General features: G+C 41.7%; 1 protein-coding gene across 6 annotated transcripts in view; it reads right to left on the reverse strand.

Annotated features, from left to right (window-relative positions):
- SORCS2 (sortilin related VPS10 domain containing receptor 2) overlaps nt 1-5,101 on the reverse strand; it is a 545,954-nt gene extending 540,853 nt beyond the window's left edge. For 5 of the 6 annotated variants that reach the window (XM_050337682.1, XM_050337681.1, XM_050337680.1 and 2 more), the window contains exon 1: nt 4,745-4,857. In XM_050337682.1, the coding sequence (XP_050193639.1) occupies nt 4,745-4,774 (30 nt within the window). In that variant the 5' untranslated portion in view covers nt 4,775-4,857. Of the gene's footprint in view, nt 1-4,744 lie in introns of all 6 variants that reach the window. The other variant, XM_050337677.1, reaches the window with a different exon arrangement.
- Between the last annotated feature and the right edge of the window lie 16,123 nt (nt 5,102-21,224).

Consider the following 21,224-nt stretch of genomic DNA (forward strand, 5'->3'; position numbering starts at 1 on the left):
TCTGCAGAAACAGCACCAAAACCTTACCACAAATGGACTTTTGCCCAGTTTGGATAGATAATTACATTTACCATTACAGGTACTGCTACAGTAATATTGAAGTCAATGCTTTTTATAGATTCTCTCAGCACAATTTATTGCAAACAGAACAAAACACAAAACCAATTAAATAAAATATCTACCAGAAGAATACATTCAGTGATCACTGGGCTCTACAAATGCTGAAACTGTATCACAAAGAGTTATAGTTTTTAAATTAAACAAAGTATAAACTGTATATCAAATACAGAAAAATCTGAATCAGTTAAAGATTTTGTGTGTAGCAACTTCTGTGGATGTGCAATAAACCTTCCTTTCCAGTAAGGTGCTATAAATATTTATGTCTGGAAAAAAAATGTGTGTATATTTATGTTTATTTTCCATAACTAAGACCTACATGTTTATGACAGATCATGACACCAACTTAGGACAAATAAGAACCTGCACGGACTTAATATTTTGACAACAAACAAAAAAAAGGAGGGACCATGAAGTGTAGACTTGGAAGTAGCTGGCCAAAGTCCTGCTCCCAACACTTTATCAGTCTGCACACAGCATGAAGAGCAGCCCATGAATCAAAATCAACTTCGAATATGAGTCTCATTCTCCCCGTATTTCTGATTCAGCTTTGATTTTATTTTTTTTTTTAAATCAGCAGGTATTAATGCAGAATGGGAATTCTCCAGGAGGCTCAAAAAGAACATAGTTTTGCAAAGAAGGTTGTTTGCCTAGCACAAAAAAAAGCTCCTGGGATGACTATAAGGCCTCTTCTAAGGAAAAGCAGGGTTTTTAAAAGCTGTCATGAATTGATTATTTTTCCCCAAATTAGAAAAGGTTGCATATTTTTAGTAAATCTAAGAATATAAATATTCAGCTTAACACAGAAAGAGCTATTATTTTATCACACTACCTGTATATATTCCAATGCACACCCCCATGTTATTTATCAGTTACACAGATGTCAATTATTAGCCCTTCCCACAGTAAATGGTGTGCTGCACCACCCACCTGTCATGTCTTCAGTTTATGATATTTTAAGACTGGAAAGGAAATTAGTTCCACTTGCATGAGCCTTTGTTAGAAAGTAAGAGTGCACAACAGATTTCTGTGGGCAGAGGGGACAGAGAGCAGAAATACTAATTGCTAGAATTCACTAACCAAATACACCCTTGCTGTTACAAGTACTGGCTTTGTAAGACTTGCCTCACTAGTGATGGCTTTGACTATACACCCCACTGCCAAGAAAGGTCGGGGACAGACTCCTCGTTCATGGAATCTATAAATAATTACTACAGTACAAAATAAAATAATGAGGACACAAAACAGGAAGCATTTTGCATACCTCACTTGTTCAGCTCTCTCTTGACAAGGCAGGAAAGTGTACCATGATCTTCCCAGCAGTTCAAGCTCAGTTTACAATCCTCTGCTGTGCTACCAGAGTCTGCCGTTTCTCTAATTCACAAAACTAACAGCATTACACGAGGATAAGAAAGTACACATCACACTTCTAGAGCACAGAAAAGAAAGGGGACGAGACAGGATCAATTTAATTTATAGCCTCCCTAGTTTCTTTCAAGACACATGCATGCAACCAAAACTCTCATGCTTCTATTATTGCAGCACAGGAGGATTTACACCATGTAAATTGTTTTTTTCAAAGCTCCATACACACATCAACCTAACCTCAACCCCTTCCAAATTTATTTATTTGCCCTTGATCCACACACATGAGTACTCCATGGTAGCACTTTCAATGAACTATTCATGCAGGTGAACGTGCCTCAGAGGAGCAGCTGCCCCCTCTGCTTTTATGGTTATTTGTCTCTTCATCACAGAGCTCGAAGGAATAATCCTAGTGCATATTTCTTCTTCATTTATTTTACTAGGTGAGGTGTTTAAGAGGATATATGGTCATCTGGAGCTCATCACTGTCAAATTTTCAGCAACGCAGCTGTAGAGGGTAAAGGAACTAGTTTAGCTCCTTGGTTTACAAAGTGCTGAGTACCTCCAATGAGGTGCCAAATGTGCGTGGTGACACTTTAAGATTGCTGAGTGCCTCCTGAGGTTCGCAGGAACTGATCCAAAGCCCCAGTGTTAGGAATGAGAGCCCTCCTCTGCACTGCAATGCGCCTGGGACAGAACAGCTCTCCATGGCTCACGCCTGTGCTTCCAAGGCAAGGAGAGACGTACCACAGATTTAAGAACACAGGGTAAGGTGCCAGGTTTGAGAAGCACTGGATCTTACCATTCCTACCTCCAGACACTTAACCCAGGGTAATACAAATAAAAACATACATATCTACTAAAACAAACAGAAATTCGAGGTTACCTTAAATATGTTTGGGATCAGGTGCTGATTTTCAATTGCTTTAATCTCACAAACAAACATGCAGAAAACTTCTCTCCAAACTCTTTAAGCCCATCCTGCTTCCTCTGGGCTTATAAGAAAAGTGCAGAGACTGGCTGCTTTCATTTGGGTTTAGACAGCGAAGAGTCTTTCATTAGCAGGTCACTTGTTCAAATACAGTCCTGCTTGACAGTAATCACGGGATGGCAGGCAGAGTAAGCAACATAATTTCTAAGTAACTCTGCAAAAGTATTTTTAATAAAATGTATAAACACCGTAGAAAAAGTCTGCAGGCATTCATGATTCGTGCATCATCCTGCAATACTGAATTAGTAGAGAGCAACTAAGCAAACAAAAAATGAACTATGTTGCAGCAGAGACTGTAACTACTTTCATTTATTCTGACAGTTGCCATTTATCTTTGCTTTTGAAGAGACTATGTGGTAGTATTCTAGTAAGTGAGCGGTAGCGTACTGTGAAAAAATAATAACATTTTAGCAATACAAGCCCTCGCTGCAGCATCTGTTATTAAATCTTTGCAGAGGCGAGGAGAGACTGCTAGTCATAACTGTGGATTAGCAAGGTTCTACTACATTCATTTTAGAGTGCAGAGCGCTTTGCATGAAAGCTGTTACTTGCCTTTTATGTCAAAAAATGAACTTATGCCAACTTTTTAATACTGAATTCTTCAAGGAAGTAGTTCTAACAGTCTGCAAGCACTGTCCGCAAAAAACGGCAGCAGTCTAAGAGCAGAGAAATGGAGGAAGGGCAGCACCAGAATAGCTGATGCTGCTGATTTGCAACACTCTCTTTTCATAGAAAATGACCATCATCTTGCACTGCCTTCCTGAGCAAATCAAAAACTGCCTTTGAAAGTGTCGAGATTTATGATAGTGACTTCAACTCTGACACCTGATTATACAAGAGCGTTAACATAAGCGCTCAGCATGCTCCAGGGAATCACTGCATCCTCATCAGTGGAGCCTTAGCAGTTCCACATCCTGGCTGACTCGCTAGCGAAACAGGCAAAAACCAGGACTTGAGGTCCGAGAGAAAGGATGATAATTCACACACTTATGAGAAGTACAACACACACACTCTGAACTGAGCCAAGTTTAAGTAAACTTTATGCTAAATTCACAAAGTTCAAGCAGGGTCGGAGCTTAGCTGAACTGTAGTGAAAACACTCAGGAGCTTTCCAGAAAAACTAAAATCCTTCAGGACAAAGCTGATCTTGAGCCTTCATAACGATATTTTCCGGACTAAAAAGTTACACAGACAGTGAAAGGTGCTAAGTAATATTTACCCATGACGACGACTGTTATGATATAGTGTCTCAGTGAATGATAAATCAGAACCAGGAAATCCCTAAAACTATCCGTGCGAATACACACCCATTATTGGATCAATACATAAAGAAATGAAGACTAGCTGAAACTGAAAATGAGTTTAAAAAAGACTAGGGGCGCTCACCGTGAGAGTTGCCGTCTGAATTAGCTAAGTAATAAAGGCAAGACACACTTTTAACTGCGAGAAGTTGTGAGCACTGACGCTCTAATGCAATTTCACTGGTTCCAGCGCATGATTTTTATCCACCGATGTGGCTGTAAAAGCCCCCTCGGAGAGCTGCTGCTATTCCGGAGCTTTGCGGGACGCCCCTCCGCCCCCGTGGCGCTCGGCGGGGCCGTCCCGCTCACCCGCCCCTGCCGCTCACAACCACCTCAAGCCCGGAGCTGCGTTTTATTTCATTTTCGGTTTGTTTCGGGTTTTTCTTTCCCTGGCACTTGCGGAGACAGAGCGCGGCGCGGGGGAGATTACACGGGGATGACTGAATCGCGGTGAATCGATTAAGCCTCGACAATTTAATCTGGGACTTCATGCGGAGCTGGAGGAGATAATCCCCGCGCCGCAGTTCGTCCCTGCCTCTCCTTTACCCGGAGACCCTGGCACAGCCCTGGGGGCATTCCGACCGCACACGGACACCGTTTCGCCTCTCCGGGGCCAAGCCGCCCTCCTCGTCCTCCTCCTCCTCGCAGTGCGGCGCACATCGCGCAACCGGCCCCCGTGCGAGATGCGCGCTCGCAAACTTTCCAAACTTCTGGGGAAGTGGCGGGGGGTGCGCGGAGCCGGCCCGACCACGGCGGCGCTTCGCCTCCCGGCGTCACCTCACCGGCAACAGCCCCCCGAGCGCTGCCCGCGGGATCCCCGCGCCCCGGGCCGGGCAGCGGGCGGCAGGAGCACCGCGTCCCCGTCGCACCGAGCCCGGCCGAGCGCGGGCTGCGCCCCGCAAGTTGGGGGAGCAAAGCAACGGCAAGGACAGGGACCCCACACCCCGCCCGCGCTGCCCCTCGCACTCACGCTGCTGTTCTCGCCCGTCCAGTGCACCATCGCCTGGTTGTGAGACGCGTCCCCTTTCAGCACGAAGGAGGTGCTGATGAGGGAGACCTGCTCCCGGCCGGCCGCCGAGGATGCTCTCCCGGAGCGGCCGGTCCCCGCCGCCGCCCCGCCGCCCGGCCGCGGCTCGGGCGGGCTGCGCGCCCCGCGGGTCAGGGCTGCGGGGCGCGGGTGGCCGCAGGGCTCCGCGCAGCGCGGCGCGGCGGCGGCGCCCGGCAGCGGCGACAGCAGCAGCAGCAGCAGCAGCAGAAGCGGCGGCGGCAGCCGGGCAGCCCCGCGCGGAGCGGCGGCGGCGGACACGCGTGGCCCGCCGTGCGCCATGGTGGCTCTCCGGCGTGGTAGTGACAGGCGGGGAGGTGGCGGGGAGGGAGGGAGACACCGCGGCGGAGGGCGGGGGCGGGGGAGGGCTGTAACCGGAGCGGGGCTCGGCGGCAGCGCCGTGCGCGGGGCTGCGCGCCCAGCCGGGGCGGCGCCGCCATCTGCTGGTCCGCGCCGAAACGCCGGGCGGGCTCCGGCACACACGGACACGGACACGGGCATCGCGCCCCGCGGGAGCCGCGGCGGACACGGGTCTCTTGGCGGCGGCAGAACCCGCCGCCTGCGAAGTTTCACGCAGAGCTCCCGGGAGAGGCTTTCCGAGAGCGCCCGAGCGAGAGTCACGCAGCCCCTCGGGGCGGGTGCGCTGCAGGGCGAGGGGCGCTGGGGGCGAGCACCCACAGCTGCCCCTTTGGACACGGGCGATCGCCCTGGCTTGGCTGTCACTCCCAGGAGTCTGCAGTGAAAAGATCGGAAGGGGTCTGTGGTCAGCAGCGGGGAACCGAGGAACAAATGAAGCAGGTGCAAAAATATGATTCTTGTGATTAAAACAAGAAGTTCTTCCGTGGGGAAAAGGACCCTGTCCGTCCTTCTGCCCCTCAGCTCCTGCGAGGCACCAGGCTCGTCACATGCGTTGTACGGAGCCAGTTGCCAATCCAGTGCTGCCCACCGTGGGGACGCGTGGCTTGTAACTTGGGATTGATCCATGGCAGCATCAGGAAATGCTCACGGCAGAGGGGCAATGACTGGGGCTGTGCAGCGCAGCGTAACTCAAAACTGACAGGTGAAGCAGTGGAAGAAGATTTAGGCATCACAGACTGGGTGCTCTTTCTGCTTCACTGCAGCGTGCTGTGTAACTGTGAATAAACTGGGACTTGGGAAGCAGTTTGCCTCACATGTAAAGAGGGCACAGGTTAGAATCCCAGGATAACTGAGCTTCACAGGGTCCTCTGGAGGACTCCTGGTCCAACCTCCTGCACAGTTCAGGGCCAACTCTGAAATTGAATCTAACTTCACAGTAAAATAAAGTTGCTCAGACCTAAGTGTCAGAAAACAAGTTTGAAAGACCACTGAGGAAAGTACTGACGCCAGGTACAGGCACATAACACAAGAGATCCGGGCTGGGTAAAACCAAGGTGAGTAAAGTTAATAAACCAGCTTTAGTTGTAATCTGCCTTTACCCTAATGGCCTAGAAAATTAGGATTACAAAGGCTTTTCTAGGAAGATTAATAGAAAAAATAGTATCCACTGGTTTAACTCCACCATTTACAGGCCTGGGATGACTACCACAAAGACCTTAAGTGACCTGGTCAGCCCAAATTGATGTAAAAATTACTTTCACCAAGCTATATGATTACATATTAGCTGTACATCTTCAGTGCTAGGAGACTTATGGTAACCTGTTCTGTTATTACTGTAATGGCTCAAACCAGAGGGCAGTTTCAAGTTCAGAATGACTCTCCATTTCAAAAGAAATACAGAATAAAAGTTAAAATAATTTTTAAAAAAATCCTGTGTGCTTTTTCTGCAGCTCCTAATAAAGTCCTTTTTCACAGTTCCTAGGACAGCCCCACAGTCTCAAAACAGCTAAAAGAACTAAAAGAAGAAATTGCCCCTTCTCTGCGAATCTCCAGCTGCCAGTTTTGGAGATTCTGCCCCAAATACCGTGCCAGCAGGAGCCTGGGCAGCAGCAGGAACTTGGGTGGGCAGCACCACCTGACCCAGGTCATCAGAAGTTGCCCCTGGGACACTTGAAGGGGTGATGTATTAAATTCATTCCTGAAGGTATATCTTGGGTAAAGACCAAGTTGGTTTTTTTTTTTTCCTCAGATCTTGATTTCTGGAGACAATTCCAAAAGCTCAGAAGGCCTAGGAGAAGCTATAGGGAGTGATCTAAAGAAGTTAAACAAGAGCGTGAGACAAGACTGATCTTTGCATCCATTTAGCTTTGTTACAGTGTCTTATCCCTCTGAAACAACACCCTTGTAAGAGCAAAACCACCTGAGTTTAAGTGGGCAGAAAATTAGTTTTCCAGACAAACCCCTTATGACTCTTGTCAACTGACAGCTGGTGGTCAAATGTTTGTTTGAATCCCTGCTCTTTGGGTGTGTTCTTTAGGGATGCAGAAGTTGGGTAGAGATGCAATAGTTCACGGAAGACACAAAAGAGTCATTCCTGTTGGAGTAACAGTTGCATATTGACCTTCCATCTTTGGCACCTCTGCACAAAAAGGAACAAGAATAAAAAATGCAGTGCTGAATTGTTAAGAAAACATTGACCAACCACAATTGTATCAACCAGCGTGAAGGGGTGATTTGCCTATTATTAGGAATAAAGAAATTTTGATTCTGACATTATGGCCTATCTCCTGTGAAACTGTGAAGATTACCTAACATTTGTAGAATAACCTAAAAATAGTCAGAACAGGTGGAAGGGCCCATTAAAACTGGCATACAAACCCTAATACTGCATCTGACTGAATACAGCTGGACTTTGTCATGCTCATTCATTTTGCATTCACCACTGTGTTCCTATAATGAGACCTAAAAGATAAAAAAAAGAAGCTGGGAAGTTGTCCTAGAACTACTTAAGCCTGGATTCCTCCAGCCTTGCACCTTATGGTCAACAGCAAGGTCTGCTTGAGTCTTTCCCCACTGTCAGAATATCTTTTCCATGATCTCCACAGGAACGTAGCAAATCCACTAATAAAGTCCTCCTTGTCTGCCCAGTCACAAAACCTGACATTTATTTTTGGGACCTCTCTAGTTTGCCAATTTAGTTGAAATTTTCTTATGGGTTCAGAAGTTGCAAATCTTGTTTAACTGGAACTTCTTAAGGGTCGGCAAAATGATGGTTTAGATTTAGTTTAATGATTTCTAAAGCAAAGAGGCTTTCCTAAATGTCTGTCACCTTTTATATCTCCTATAAACTCTGGCTCAGCAAATACACAAAGGCAAACAAAAAGACAAATAACTGAGTACTACACACCTCTAAGCTCCTCTAGTCCCAGAATAGAAATAGAAAAGGCTTGAAAAAAAATAGAGTGTTGTAAATCCAAGGGAAGTTTCTTCCTGTTAATGGCAGAATTATTAGTGCTATACTAATAAACATCCACTCACATTTTTACTGACTGTCAAATTATATTAAGATTTAAAAGGCTTCAATTAACCCACTTTATTTTTACTAGATTCTTTTCTAATCAAAACCTGAAAGTATTACAGAAAGCTTCAAGTTCTGCTTGGGCAGAATCCAAGATGCCATGCTAATATTCCTTTTGCTTGCAAATAAAAATATTGATAGCAATTTGTTCTATGTTTCATCCTCGCAGCCTTCTTAGGTTGATAATGCAAGATGACTGCAGATGCACAATAAGATAGAAAATCACAGAAGAATTACCCATTTAAGCATGCTTCTTATACAGTGTTCACCTCTTCTAAAAGGTTGATTTAAGTTAATGTATCAAGATGCATTTAGGATACCTTAATCCATTCATTAGATACAAAACAATTTCCAGTTACATTGTGTTTGTGTTAGCAACATCATTAAGAGCACAGTGACCTGCAGGGTTTTTGACAAAATGCTCATGCATGAAAGCAGCTTAATCTCACACGTGTCTTATCAAAGTGCCTGACTCCAAAACAACCTTATTACTCACTGCGACCACATTCTAAGCTAACAAATTAATACACGGCAAAGCTTTATTGCCTTGTTACCCAATTAACAAAACTCAAATGCTTTATTTGTGTTAAATGCAAATTATTACAGATAATGCCATACCCTTATGCCAAGCAGCAGAGGTTTTATTTGGCTAGGCCTCTCAAAATAATTTTTATTTGTATTACTACGGCTACCAAAAAAATCTTTCTATATTCAACAAATCTAGATGTCTTAACACTTTTCTCAATAGTTGTTTCATTTGACAGAACAAAAAATCAAGCAGGTGTCAGATTGTTTTGTTCACAATAATTCATTGATACATTGCTGTCACCAGCCAACCCAGATGCCCACAGAAGAAAGCCTGATTAATAGGAAACATTCCTTGTCACTAGAAAAACAAAATTCTACTTCTGTGGGCAGTTCTGAAGTCAAAAAAGTGAGTAGCTGCCTTTGTTTTATGAAGAACGACAAAACTATGAAGCACATGTTCAATTATCCTGTTCAAATTTGAACAATATAAAAGAGTGGATTTCAGTGTAGTGTATTATCTCTGATGATTACAGGGAGCTCTCTTCAGGTATGGGTGTACTGACATGCACTTACGAGAAAAAATTTACAAGAACTGTAAATGATTTGAGGAAAATCATTTTTTTTGCCAGGATCAGGTTAGCAAATGGAATGTTTGCAGTAAAAACTGACACAACCACACACTAGGCCAGTAGCCCAACAACAGAGAGTCACTGAGGTTGTCTAGAAACTTCATCCTTTGAGCATCATCAGCTCTCCTCTAATTCAGTGACATAACTGAGCTGCTCAGCACCTTGCAGGACTTTTACTAGTGAGTAGGTGAATATATAGTATCATTTTCTCTAGTTCTAGCTCATAAAATTAAAGAGGAAAAAAGGTGTAAAATTACTGTCACTTAGCAAACAAGCTGGCAATGAATACAAGCTGCCTTGAGCCCCTGAAGTTTTATCTTCCATCAGTCAGAAGAACAAAAGAATACAACTAACCTGTACACATTTGTATGCCACAAAGCCTGAAACAGGGCTTAGACTGACATAGAAAATGTAAGGTGAAGCATAATGGTTTGGTGGCTATTGTAGGATTACCTGTCTTCAACCGTCATCATTTCTCATCAAAAATTAATGAGCAGAGTTCTGAAAACATGAGAGAACTGGATTAATTGTTGACAAGAGCTCACAACAGAACAAAAGGTTTTCCTTTTATGAGACCAGCTAGACTGTGGGAGCTTGTTTTTTCATAGAATAGCTTTGCACTTGTGTTTTTTTCTGCCCTAAAATTCAATGAAGTTTATTTGAGGAAATATGAAAAGCTGAGAAAGATTTGGGTATTTAGGTAATTAAAATGGGATGTGAAGGATATAATTCTCAGGTTTACATTCGGCTTCATATAGGCACAAGTATGCAATTCCTTTTCTTTCAAAAATACTGTCAATGTCTTACCAGCCACTTAAATTCTAATCTAATCTTAACAGTACTTTTATCAGTGTCATTTATTAATCAGTTTGCTAATACAGTTGCATTTCTGAGAAAATTGTGTGAGAAAAATAAATAAATACTAATCTCAACTGAAACCAACCCAGTCTAAATCAGTCTTTTAGTCTTCTGCAAAGGAGCCCTGAAGGCACCATTTTTCTAATAGGAGATGTTCCCATCTGGTAGATGTTTCATGGGAAGTCAGTCTGACATGTTTACAGCCACCTCAATCCCCTTCAACTCTTCACGGAAAGAGCTTAGTGAGGAATGCAGATGTGAGTAGGCTCCAATTTATGGTTAATAGGTTTTGACCATAAAGCAAATCCTTTCTATTGCAAGCACACCAGCTTAAGTGGGTGTGGGACTGGGTCCCAACTGTGTGGTCTTGCGTGCCTATTTCAAGGGATGGGGAAGGGTTTTATTCCAAGTTTTCCAGGGAATTTGCAACATTTTGTCTCATGGCTGAGGTCTGCAGATACAGCACTGACTGGTTCAAAGCCAAACCAAGAAAAATGAGAGGGTTTTCTGCGAAGACATATTGCACTAAAACATCATAGAAGATCACACTATTTTTAATCTGTGAAATAGATTTACTTAAAGTAACAACTTTTAGGAGTGTTTGCTTTAAATAATTAACAGAGTGGTACATGAATTTTGCTTAGGTAATATCTTTTTTTCTGAGCTAGCTCCTCTTTTTCATGTCTTTTCTTTTTTCCTTGTTTGTTTGCAATATAGATTTGCGTGCTCTCAGTGCAGAGATAAAGGTTAAGTCTTTCCCCAAAAAAGGGAGTTACTGAAAGTAACGTAGCACTGTGAAAAATGTGAACTACCAGATGCCAGGGAACCTGACTACCACACATTTTGGAGAAGATCATTTTCCAAAAAAAAAGCCGCATGGGTAATAGTGAAAATTAAAGTAATGGAAACATAAAAGACAAGTGGTGCCAATTCCTCTCCTACAAGCCATTGTTTCTGAAAAACAAAACAGCTGAAGGCAGATGTTTTGTGTAAGTAAAAGGCTGGAGGGCTTTGGAATCGTGAGCTGGAGAAATACAAAGCACTGCACACTTTCCAAGGCTCCCCTGATCAATTCCATTTCTCCATTTAAGCATTAATTTCTTTAAGTCATTCTTGCTCAGTAGTAGTCAAACCCCAATATTTTTAACATCTTAAAAGTCTTGTTTTTTGCACTAAGCCAGGTTACTTATATCAAGACATTATACTACTTTTCCCAAAGAAAAGATTCCTTTTATTATTGTCCTATGAACATACGATGACCTAATTAACTTGAAAAAAACAAATGAGTGCATAAATACCATACTGTTCTGAACAGCCCTCTATACATTCCATTATTGGTACCTCATATAAACACACAGGATTAAAAAAAAAAATAACCAAAAGAAAGGTATTTCTCTTTTTTTGTCTTCTATGCAATATTTTCTCTCCAATCCCAAACGATTGCAGCCTACTCTGAAGTTCCCTTTGATCCAGAATCGTGAAAGAGCGTAAATCTTTAAAGACGCAGGTGGGCATTTTCAATGCTCTTGGCTCCTGATTTCTACAAAGATCAATGGGAGCTAAGAGTCCATGTGCTTTAGAAAATTAATTTGCGTTTAGAAATTTGGCATGAGTGCCTGTTTCAGTTTTCTTTGGGATTGTCAAAACCCAGGGAACTCTGGGAAACTTCTGTGTTTTTCCCATATGCCTGGTATATCGTTCACTTGGAATCTGGGAATAAGGGCTGGGTGAGAGGTAAGTAAGAGCAAATGTGTATCCATAGGAAACAATTCTCTTGCCCAGAGAGGTTATGGAGTCCCCATCCCTGGAGGTGTCCAAGACCAGGCCTGATGGGGCTCTGAGTAACCTGGTAGAAGGGGAGTTGTAACTGGATGATCTTTTTAAGGTCCCTTCCAAGCCAAACCATTCTATGATTCTAATATATATAAAGCTTATATAGCACCTTACAGATTCACAGTATTTTTCTTAGAGCTCCAGCTGTAACAATCAGGAGATTGCATAAAAATCCCAGTGCTGGGTTTAGCAGGTATGATAGCCCTCATGTTTTCCAAGACTTAAAACACAGAACAAATTAATCCTCTACATTCAGGATGTTGGAAGACAAAGAAAGTGGAGTCAAGACTTTGATTTTTATATCACATTCTTTAAGACATTGTCATGATTCTTCAACACTTTAGTCTTCCTTTAGCAGTGCTGTGGCAGAAATGTCTAGCATGATTTTCTCACTATCTTCTGCAGCCTGACTAAACTTGTAAAAGCATTTGGTGGTTATTACATTACAGGACTTGAGAGGATTGCTTCTGGTTTAGAAGTGATACTTAGAATCACAGAATCCCAGAATGGTTTGGTTGGAAGGGACCTTAAAGATCATCTCGTTCCAACACCCCTGCCATGGGCAGGGAACCTTCCACTAGACCAGGCTGCTCAAAGCCCCATCCAGCCTGGCCTTGGGAAATCATTTTTAAGAAAAAGGGACCATAACTAGATATTTTTTTTTCTATCTTTGGTTAATAATTCTGCATCCCTGAACTACAGAAGACAGAACCAGAAATCTGGGAAAGGTGACATTAGAAACACCTAACAAAACAAATCTGCTTAGGGCTCACGAAAGAACATATGAACTCTGAATTTGCATCACCCAAACCGTAAAAATTGACAAAGAAACAGAGAGTGACTTCTATATACACTTTAGTGACAAATCTACTGCTAAATTCACTCTAATTTCATATCTGATTCAGAGTGCAGCCAGAGGAGTAATACATTTATCCGCCAAAGTACTTAAAATAAATATAACTGTTAAAAAAAGAAAAAAGCAATCGAACAGAAGGATCATATCTTTTCTTCCAACACAACTTGCTCAAGAAAAATGCAGTAAGGCCACAGATTTGTTTCTGCTATTGTAAAGATTCTGCAGTTTTGGTCTGCTGTAATCATCTAAATTCATCCATCAATAAACTTAACTACTGTAAGTCTTATTCAAGAAAAGCCATTGAAAATAGCTGAATGGTAGAGCAAAGACAGAAGTCTGAAAAGCAAACAAACCATTCATAGCTATTTTTATAAGACCTAAACTATCTATACCATACTGTCAAAAACTACTTTTCCCCATGAATTTTAAAACTGTTTCATGTGGCAAAAATAATCACCCTTTGTGCCTATAGCACAGTGTTTATGTGTTTTCCCTTGTTCAGCTTTCAATCCAGGAATAAATCATTGTTCCTGCAATTTTCCAGCATTGCTCTTGTAGTTTCAGCCTGCACAGAGCTGCATCACTGGACACAAATGTCCTGGTTTGGGAAGGAAAAAAAAAATACAAAAAAAGACTTCCCAAGGGGTCTCTGCTGTCAGCAGAAAACAATATCAGTGAAGAGATACAGCTGTAGTCGGCTTGATACAGAGTATTTCTCATTCTCAGTTTACCAGTTTATTTTCAAAGCACCTTAATTTTCTAGCTTTTCCACCTCAGTTGGATTCGTAGTTATTCCTAGGGATATGAGTATTACTGTGAATCAGGTGCATACTTGATCTTTTTTTCTTTATATTGCTTGAGTCTCTTCCTGTCTCCAAAACCAGTCTAATCCTTTGTCAAGCTGTGGAATATTGCACATGATCAGTCAGCACAGCAGCATCTGATACAGTGCTCGTCATTGTTGAGTTACAAAATAAGGAAAATATGTTGAGTACATTTCTTTGTACTCGAAGACCACTTGAAAAAAAAGACCACTAAAGGAAGGTCCTATGTCAAGGCTCACAAATCAGCAGAGACCTTGAGCACACATTTAACTTAAGTCAGGCAAGTAAATCCACTGATTTCACCAGGAATCTTCCTTTGAATCCCTTGAAACAAAATGTTTTTATGCATCTTTAAAAAGGGTTAAAATGGTGAAAATACTGATTTCATGCCCATTGCATTCACTAAGCATTCACATTTCAGCAGAGAAGGGTTGACTTCACTGCAGTATTTCCCATGCTAATGGTGCCCCCCTGCAAGCTGTCCTATTGTCATCTGGAGTCTGCTTTTCCAGCTTACTCCAAAGTCTTATTTATGCTGTGACCCCTAAGCTAGGCTGGAACCCCATTTGCAGCACAGTTAAAAGGAGTGGCCAGTTATTCATCTGAGGTTTGTATAGGCATGAAACCTTAGAGATAACTGGATCCCAGGAATGCCATCAGGTCAACGCAGCAGCCAAATTAGAGGACATTTCGGTGTATGGGTTATACAAAGGATGTTAATGCAGGATGGGTCATGCAATGCCACAGAAATACAGCTGCTAGTTTTGGTCACTGAACACCTACCAGGGAATAAAAGTAGCCTGTGGACATTCAGAAGTTGACCACCTCTGACATATACATGAAATTTAATAATGTCCTCACAGATACTGCCATTCATTTATTGCTTCTCCTACTGTAAGTGTTGGATTTGAACCTTGGATAGTCATGCTGCTAAGCAAACTAAGCTTAAGGGATCTTTTTAGGTGGATGTATGCCTTAAATAAGCTCAAGTGTAAAAAAATGTGATTCCATTGGAGCCACAAGGCAAATGAGATATGTTACCTAAAAATTTTGTTTTGACTAGGTTTCATTATTTCCAGTTATTTAGATACCCTTTCAATCTCTCTGGAAAGTTTAATTCTTTCCCTTCATTATGGTTATTCACTTTAAATAGTTCTGCCAGTATTCCCCATCATCATCATCTTATAATTGTGATTTCCCTGAGTTTTACACATTAAGACAGATTCACACCTAGGATTACAAGAGCCAAGTAGCTCTACTCAAGTGCAGTCCTGCCATTCCCAGCTATCACCGAGTGCTAGGCTCACACTGCCTTACCCAGCTGACACCACGGTGACTGCGCTGACTCCCCGGAGTCACCTGTGTCACTGGACACCAGAAAGAGATTCACACCTGCGCTTGCTTTTTCCTTAGGGAGCTCCCTGGAGGTGCAATTCAGGATCTGGCTTCTCTTCATGAAAGGTTTACTGATTATGAATGTTCTGTACCACTTTTTATCTTCTTATCTCATCCAGACCTCCATGAGATACGTATGGGGCACCTGAGTATCCTGTACTACAGGAGGACCTTGCTTTTCAGCAGCAGAGCTTTCAGGAGGGTCTGTGCAACTAATACCGGATTTTGCCATGCAGATTGTAAACTATGCATTTATAACTTCACTGAAATCACTACACATACCACTACTTCTGTAGTTATTTTGACCCTGCAATTCTGAATATTAAAATAAATGAACCTACAATAAGATAACAAAAAAATGCAGGTGGAAGTGTTTAAGTGTCTCCCTTCATAAAAACAAACAAGAAAGAAGATATCTGCAAGGGTTTTAATTGGAACCTCATGAATGTAAACTACAATCTCATGAAATATTGCTGAGAGATGACCCAATAATTACAAGATGAAAACACTGTCATTGCCTTCGGAGGGAGAAAGATGAGGCTTTTTAGATAATCATACACCAGTCTAGTGAGTCAGGGCCAGAGCCTGCAGGTAATCAAACACCTCCTGGAAGCCGCTGTTCTGATGAGCAAGAGCAGATCACATCACCTTCTGTGCCATACACATGCTTTACACTTCTCAGAACAGCATCTTCTTCTTTGATATATGTGTGCATGTGTCACAAGTGTTCTGGCAAGGAATCCCTGGACAATAATATTTTAGAAGAGCTTTCTTTGACTCTATTTATTTTCTAAACAAGTGCAGGTGTGAGAGGCAGAAGGGTTTGGCTCTTGATGCCACAACATTCCTCATTTGCGCACCTGCACTTCTGGCTAACGATCAGAGCACTGAGAGTCTGTAAGTGGCCCTGCTGTATGATTAATATTAATGTTTAATATGGATCAGCCCTGTGCATTGGCTAAGCTAATCAAAACTAAATAATGTGTGGCACTATCAACAGGCTAAAAATATTGCAAATTACATCAAATTCTTATTTATCCCTTTTGAAGTCAATGGTTAATTGTTCCAAACACCCCGTGCTGAGCTTAGGCTTGGTTGTAGAGCCAGTAGAGCCATAGCACTGACCAGTACAGAAAAGACATTCATCTGGCATGATGTCTGAACATCCTCTTTCCTAATCCTCAAGGAACCACACTGGATGAGATACTTAAAGATGGTCTTGTCCCCACACAAAATTTTAACATAGCATCTGCTGTTTTTCTGTATTCAGCAGCAGCCAGGCCATCAAAACACATCAAATCTCTACAACTCCCACAGGATTCTCCTGTGATAGGCATGTGACATGCTGATTCACTCAGGATACTTTGTCATGTGGCTGGATTGGGGTGATGAGCTTTCTTTTTATTGCTAAAAGAAGCCTGTGAACATTTATCTGGTTCTAGAAAAGCACTGAGAACAACTCTCTCAGTGATTGTTTCATATGAAAACTGAATTTTCCTCTCTGCTATTTTTATTATGTATTTCTCCAATAATTATCAGCAAGTCTTCCATTGTCAGAACACTTTAGATAAAACACATTCAAACTAGAATTCACCAGCTATGAATGTTCCCCCCGCCCCCACCCCAGTTGTATTCCCAGGTTGGATTTCTCCAGGAAGCGTTCTCCTCTCCAAGATAGGATTTTCTTTGAGGCTTAATATGGAGGATTCATACCTTTTTCATTGCTATATATTCAGAGTATCAGCCAAAACAGTAGGTACCAGTAGCTATCAGGCCAATGTGCCAATGTTTCCATGTAAAATTAGACAAGAAATGCAACATCTGTTCTATGTTGTTGATGAAGTGAGTTCCCTGTCTCCAGAGGTGAGCATGTCACTCCAGACTAGAGCCCAAGGATATCACCCCAACGTTAGGACTGATTTTGGGACGAGAGGAGTGAAGCTTGAGATTCAAGCTAATATGGCAGCAAGATCTCGTTCTAGTCAGCTGAGGGTGTGGCCAGAACCAAAGGGTCTGAAGTGCAGAAAGAAATATTAAGGTTGTGTATCAAGAAAAGTTCCGTAAGTTGAATTGCCAACACTTGGAACAGAATGGTCACTCTGGTGACTGCAGATCCCCAGGAATTTTTTAAGGACTGGTAGAACAAGGCTTTGTCCAGAATGGCTGAGGTACAGCTGACCCTGATTTGGAGCTTCACCAGATGGCCATTACCAGCCACAGTTTGCATGTGAATAGGCCTTCTTTTAAACCACAATAACACAAATGGGAGTTTAGCCCTCAGCTGCAGGGATGTCATGCATCCTGAGCAAAAGCACTCGGCAACACCTTTGGCTCAGCTCCTCCTCCACCCCTTTTCAACCAGATGTTCCTTTGACTCCTTTCAAGCTACAGTCCTTCCGGTACACCTTAATCTCCTGGCCCATTTGCATACAATTTTTCAAAGCTCTTCTATGCTTTAGGCTTATATTATCATTTAGTTTTCCAGTCACTCTGCTCGACAGCTCCTTTACCCTCCATTACCTTGTCTCATAGAATTTAGATTGCTGTTCCAGTATCTACTTCACCGAACCATTTAAAAGTCATTCTTGAGCACTCCTGTATTATTTCTATAGCAACTTTCATTTATTATTCTCAAAACCCCTTACATGTTGTACATACAGGTCTAAGATTATGAGGAGAAAAATATATCTTAGGTAGAAGTTTGTTAGCAGTGGAATATTTTGTAGCTTCCTTAAAGCAGACATTTCATTCATCAACAATAATTTTTTATCATGTCATAAGTACAAAAGACTTTTCGTGCATAAAACCATGAATACAACCCTATGAGAGGGAGTGCTCGTTATTAACAGTGTATTTAGTGGTTTATTTAGTATTTTTATTGCTGTAGCTGCAAAGACCTGGCAGTTTTTTAAAGTCTTCCCTTGAAGATGGGTCCGAGACATAAGAAAATATTGCCTCAATTGTCACTCCATGCATGTGAAGGGAGTAGGAGGAGCCAGATGAACAAAGCAACACAGAAGGAGCATATACAGTATATATATATATATATATATATACACACAGTATATGTATGTATGTACTGTATGTGCCAGAGTATGCCAGATATTGGCATGTACAGGCTGGGAAGCACCTTTGCACACATGACCTGGGGAGCAGCAGTTACACCAAGCAAGCAGCCAGCAGCTGCTGTGAGGCTCAGAAGTAAAAGGGCTAAAGGAAGTACAAGGCAAAAAAGTATCTGCTCCAGAACCAGTCATATCCAGTGAAGTGAATCTGGCCATTTGGAAACTCTGAAAATCTTTAAAAGCAGGAAAGAGTGCATTAGAGGAGATTGAAGGGTTAAGGTCTCACCCTCCTGGATGAACTTCGCAGCTGATTGTAATGTAAATGCCCCATAAAGACCTTTTAAATGGCAGGACAAGGTATTCAAACATTATTTTCCCTTAGGATGGTAAAATTTTTAGAAAAGAAATTGAGAATAGATGCAAAGAGGGTTTTCACTGTTGTGTCTACATCTTACCCAAAGAAGCAGTGTTTGTTCCATCCTTGGAAGGGTTCAAGGCCAGGCTGGATGGAGCTCTGAGCAGCCTGGTCTAGTGAAAGGTGTCCCTGTCCATAGCTGGGGGGTTGGATAAGGTCCCTTCCAACCCAGTGAAATATCGTGTGGGGTGCTGATCTTCCCATCTCACCAAGGATGTAAGAGAACCTGAAGAAGGAAACGTGCAGCAATGACGACTGGAAGTTTGAGCAACGTCTGTATGAGAAGAGGCTAGTCAGACTCTTGAGCTTGGATGAAGGATGACTGAAGAGGAGTACAGTATAGTTCTGTGAAATAATTGGTAGGGAGAAAGTAGCTCAGGAATTCAGCATGCCGAAGGTCTAAAACATATAAAATGAAACACTTCTTAGCATAATTAAATTCCACATGAGATGTTGTGGAAGCCAGAAGTATAAAGAGACAATAGAGAGAGGTAATAGCACATCAAGGCTTTTAAGCATCATGGTACAGATGAAACATCCAAGTCTGAAAGTCCCTGAGTTGCCCTTTACAGAAAGGTTGGATGGCACCAGGGAAAGATTATTCAGTATTTGCCCCATTTTCTTTCTTTTTCTCCAAACCTCTGTTACTGGATATTGAAAGTGTTCTATTTATATATCTCTGCTCTGTCTTTATCATCATTTTAACTTTTTAAATGCAAAGTAGTTTAACTATAAAAGAGGAAAGAAGCAGTAAGCACACCTTTCTTTCTATCCCTACAAAGCTACACTCAGATACAAAGCAGTAACAACAAAATAACAACCAAGGCATGTGAAATTCAACGACTGACTTGATTTTCCACTACTTCAAGGGCATTATCAAACTACCACCATTATGTTCTATTCCTATGAACTTCATGAAATTGAATCGACTTTTGCAAGATATTAAGCAAGTCAGCCATGTGAACATCTGGATTCAAAAGCACCAAGCTTAAAGCCTCCTTCTTACTGACTTCGGTGAAGGAAATGGTGCAAGATTACTGAGTTGCAAGAATTCATTATTTAGTCACAGAAGGATTTAGGAATATGAAATGATTCAGTATCTCAGAAATTGAGAAGGTAGACTGGAGCATGTATTCTGGACAGATAGGATTAAAGATATAATGGCAAAAACAGAACTGCAGAAAGAAGTCTGTATCTGCTGGATAGATTATTATTATTAGTTTCTGGACATTTTCAGCAACAGTTTGGTTAAAATGTATTGAACTCTTCCTAATGCACTGTGATAGTAAAACTCTCATAATGCTCACCAGGAAAAAGGAGCTGCAAACTATTAAGTTTCCAAACAGTTCTAGCCTCATGCAGGATGACAACGTCAGTTTTTAAGTTTTTGCTGCACACCAATCTTCTCTATATTGCCTCCTGTACTAAAGCATCACATGGCACCTACCTGCTCCTTTGCTTTATAATGAGGTGCAAAATCTGTTCCAGATTGATTTCAGCAAAGTCTCATCACTGATAACATCAGAAATTATGGTCTCTACCATATAATTAATATCTACCTGAATAGAAGTAAGGTGTAGACTACTTGTTAAAATCCCAGCTCTAACCATGAAAAACATGTATAATTAATTTCACAGAAAGAAAGCACATTGTGCTGAAATCAAGTGCCCTCTCATCAGTCACAGTGACTGTTCTGTTACTTATGGTCTGCATATAACTTCATTTAATTAATCCTCTTTACTAAAGCTTTTATTATCCTAACTTACTATCTCAATATAGATAAAGAGTTGGAAGCTTTGATTTTACTGTATTTAATGACTAGTCCTTCTGAAAAATATCTGCTTTGCAGTTTGAATTACAGCCTTTGTGTATGTTAGAACCTTAGCTTACAGTGAGTTATGGGGCACAGTCTATTCCAATAATGAACCAAACCACACTGTTTCAAAGAGACTGCAAAACCAAGTTACACAAATTACAGTCCCAGTGATTTGGGGTTTAGTCACGTTGTTCAGCATAAATGGAAAGAGAACTCCAAACCCCACAAATGAGAGCTTTCAAATTTCTGTCAGACAAATCATAAAGCTCTAAAGATTAAGAACACAAGATCAATATGGTTCCATCTCCTGGAAGAAGTCTGTATTAAATATTTACATTCAGAAAGCATCATGATGTACCTGATTTCTGTGAGTCTGAAAAATGGATCAAATATAAGGATCTCAGTGTTATATCTGCCCTTAAATTACACGGGAGGAGACAGGCACAGGATTCTTAGGGAGGCTGAGATATCTGCCTTGAGCTTCCGCAGTAGAAACTCTTCTTTACAAATAAATAAATTAGAATTATTGTTTTCAATAGTTTTTAAGGACATTGAGAACTTTTACAATTTCACCCATTATTTCTTGTGCCATAATAAGAAGATGTATTTAAAAGCTTATCTAGTCTAAAATAAACAACTGCTGAAAAAGCGACAGAAAATCCACTTTTTCCCAGACAAAGCCTTCCAACTGTAAACTACAATCAAAATAAACCATGATTTAGTCAGTTCCTCTGATTTAAAATATGTACT

The sequence above is a fragment of the Myiozetetes cayanensis genome, unplaced genomic scaffold (genome assembly GCF_022539395.1).
Source record: "Myiozetetes cayanensis isolate MyiCay16 unplaced genomic scaffold, myiCay2020 scf7, whole genome shotgun sequence".
In the NCBI taxonomy this organism is placed as follows: domain Eukaryota; kingdom Metazoa; phylum Chordata; class Aves; order Passeriformes; family Tyrannidae; genus Myiozetetes; species Myiozetetes cayanensis.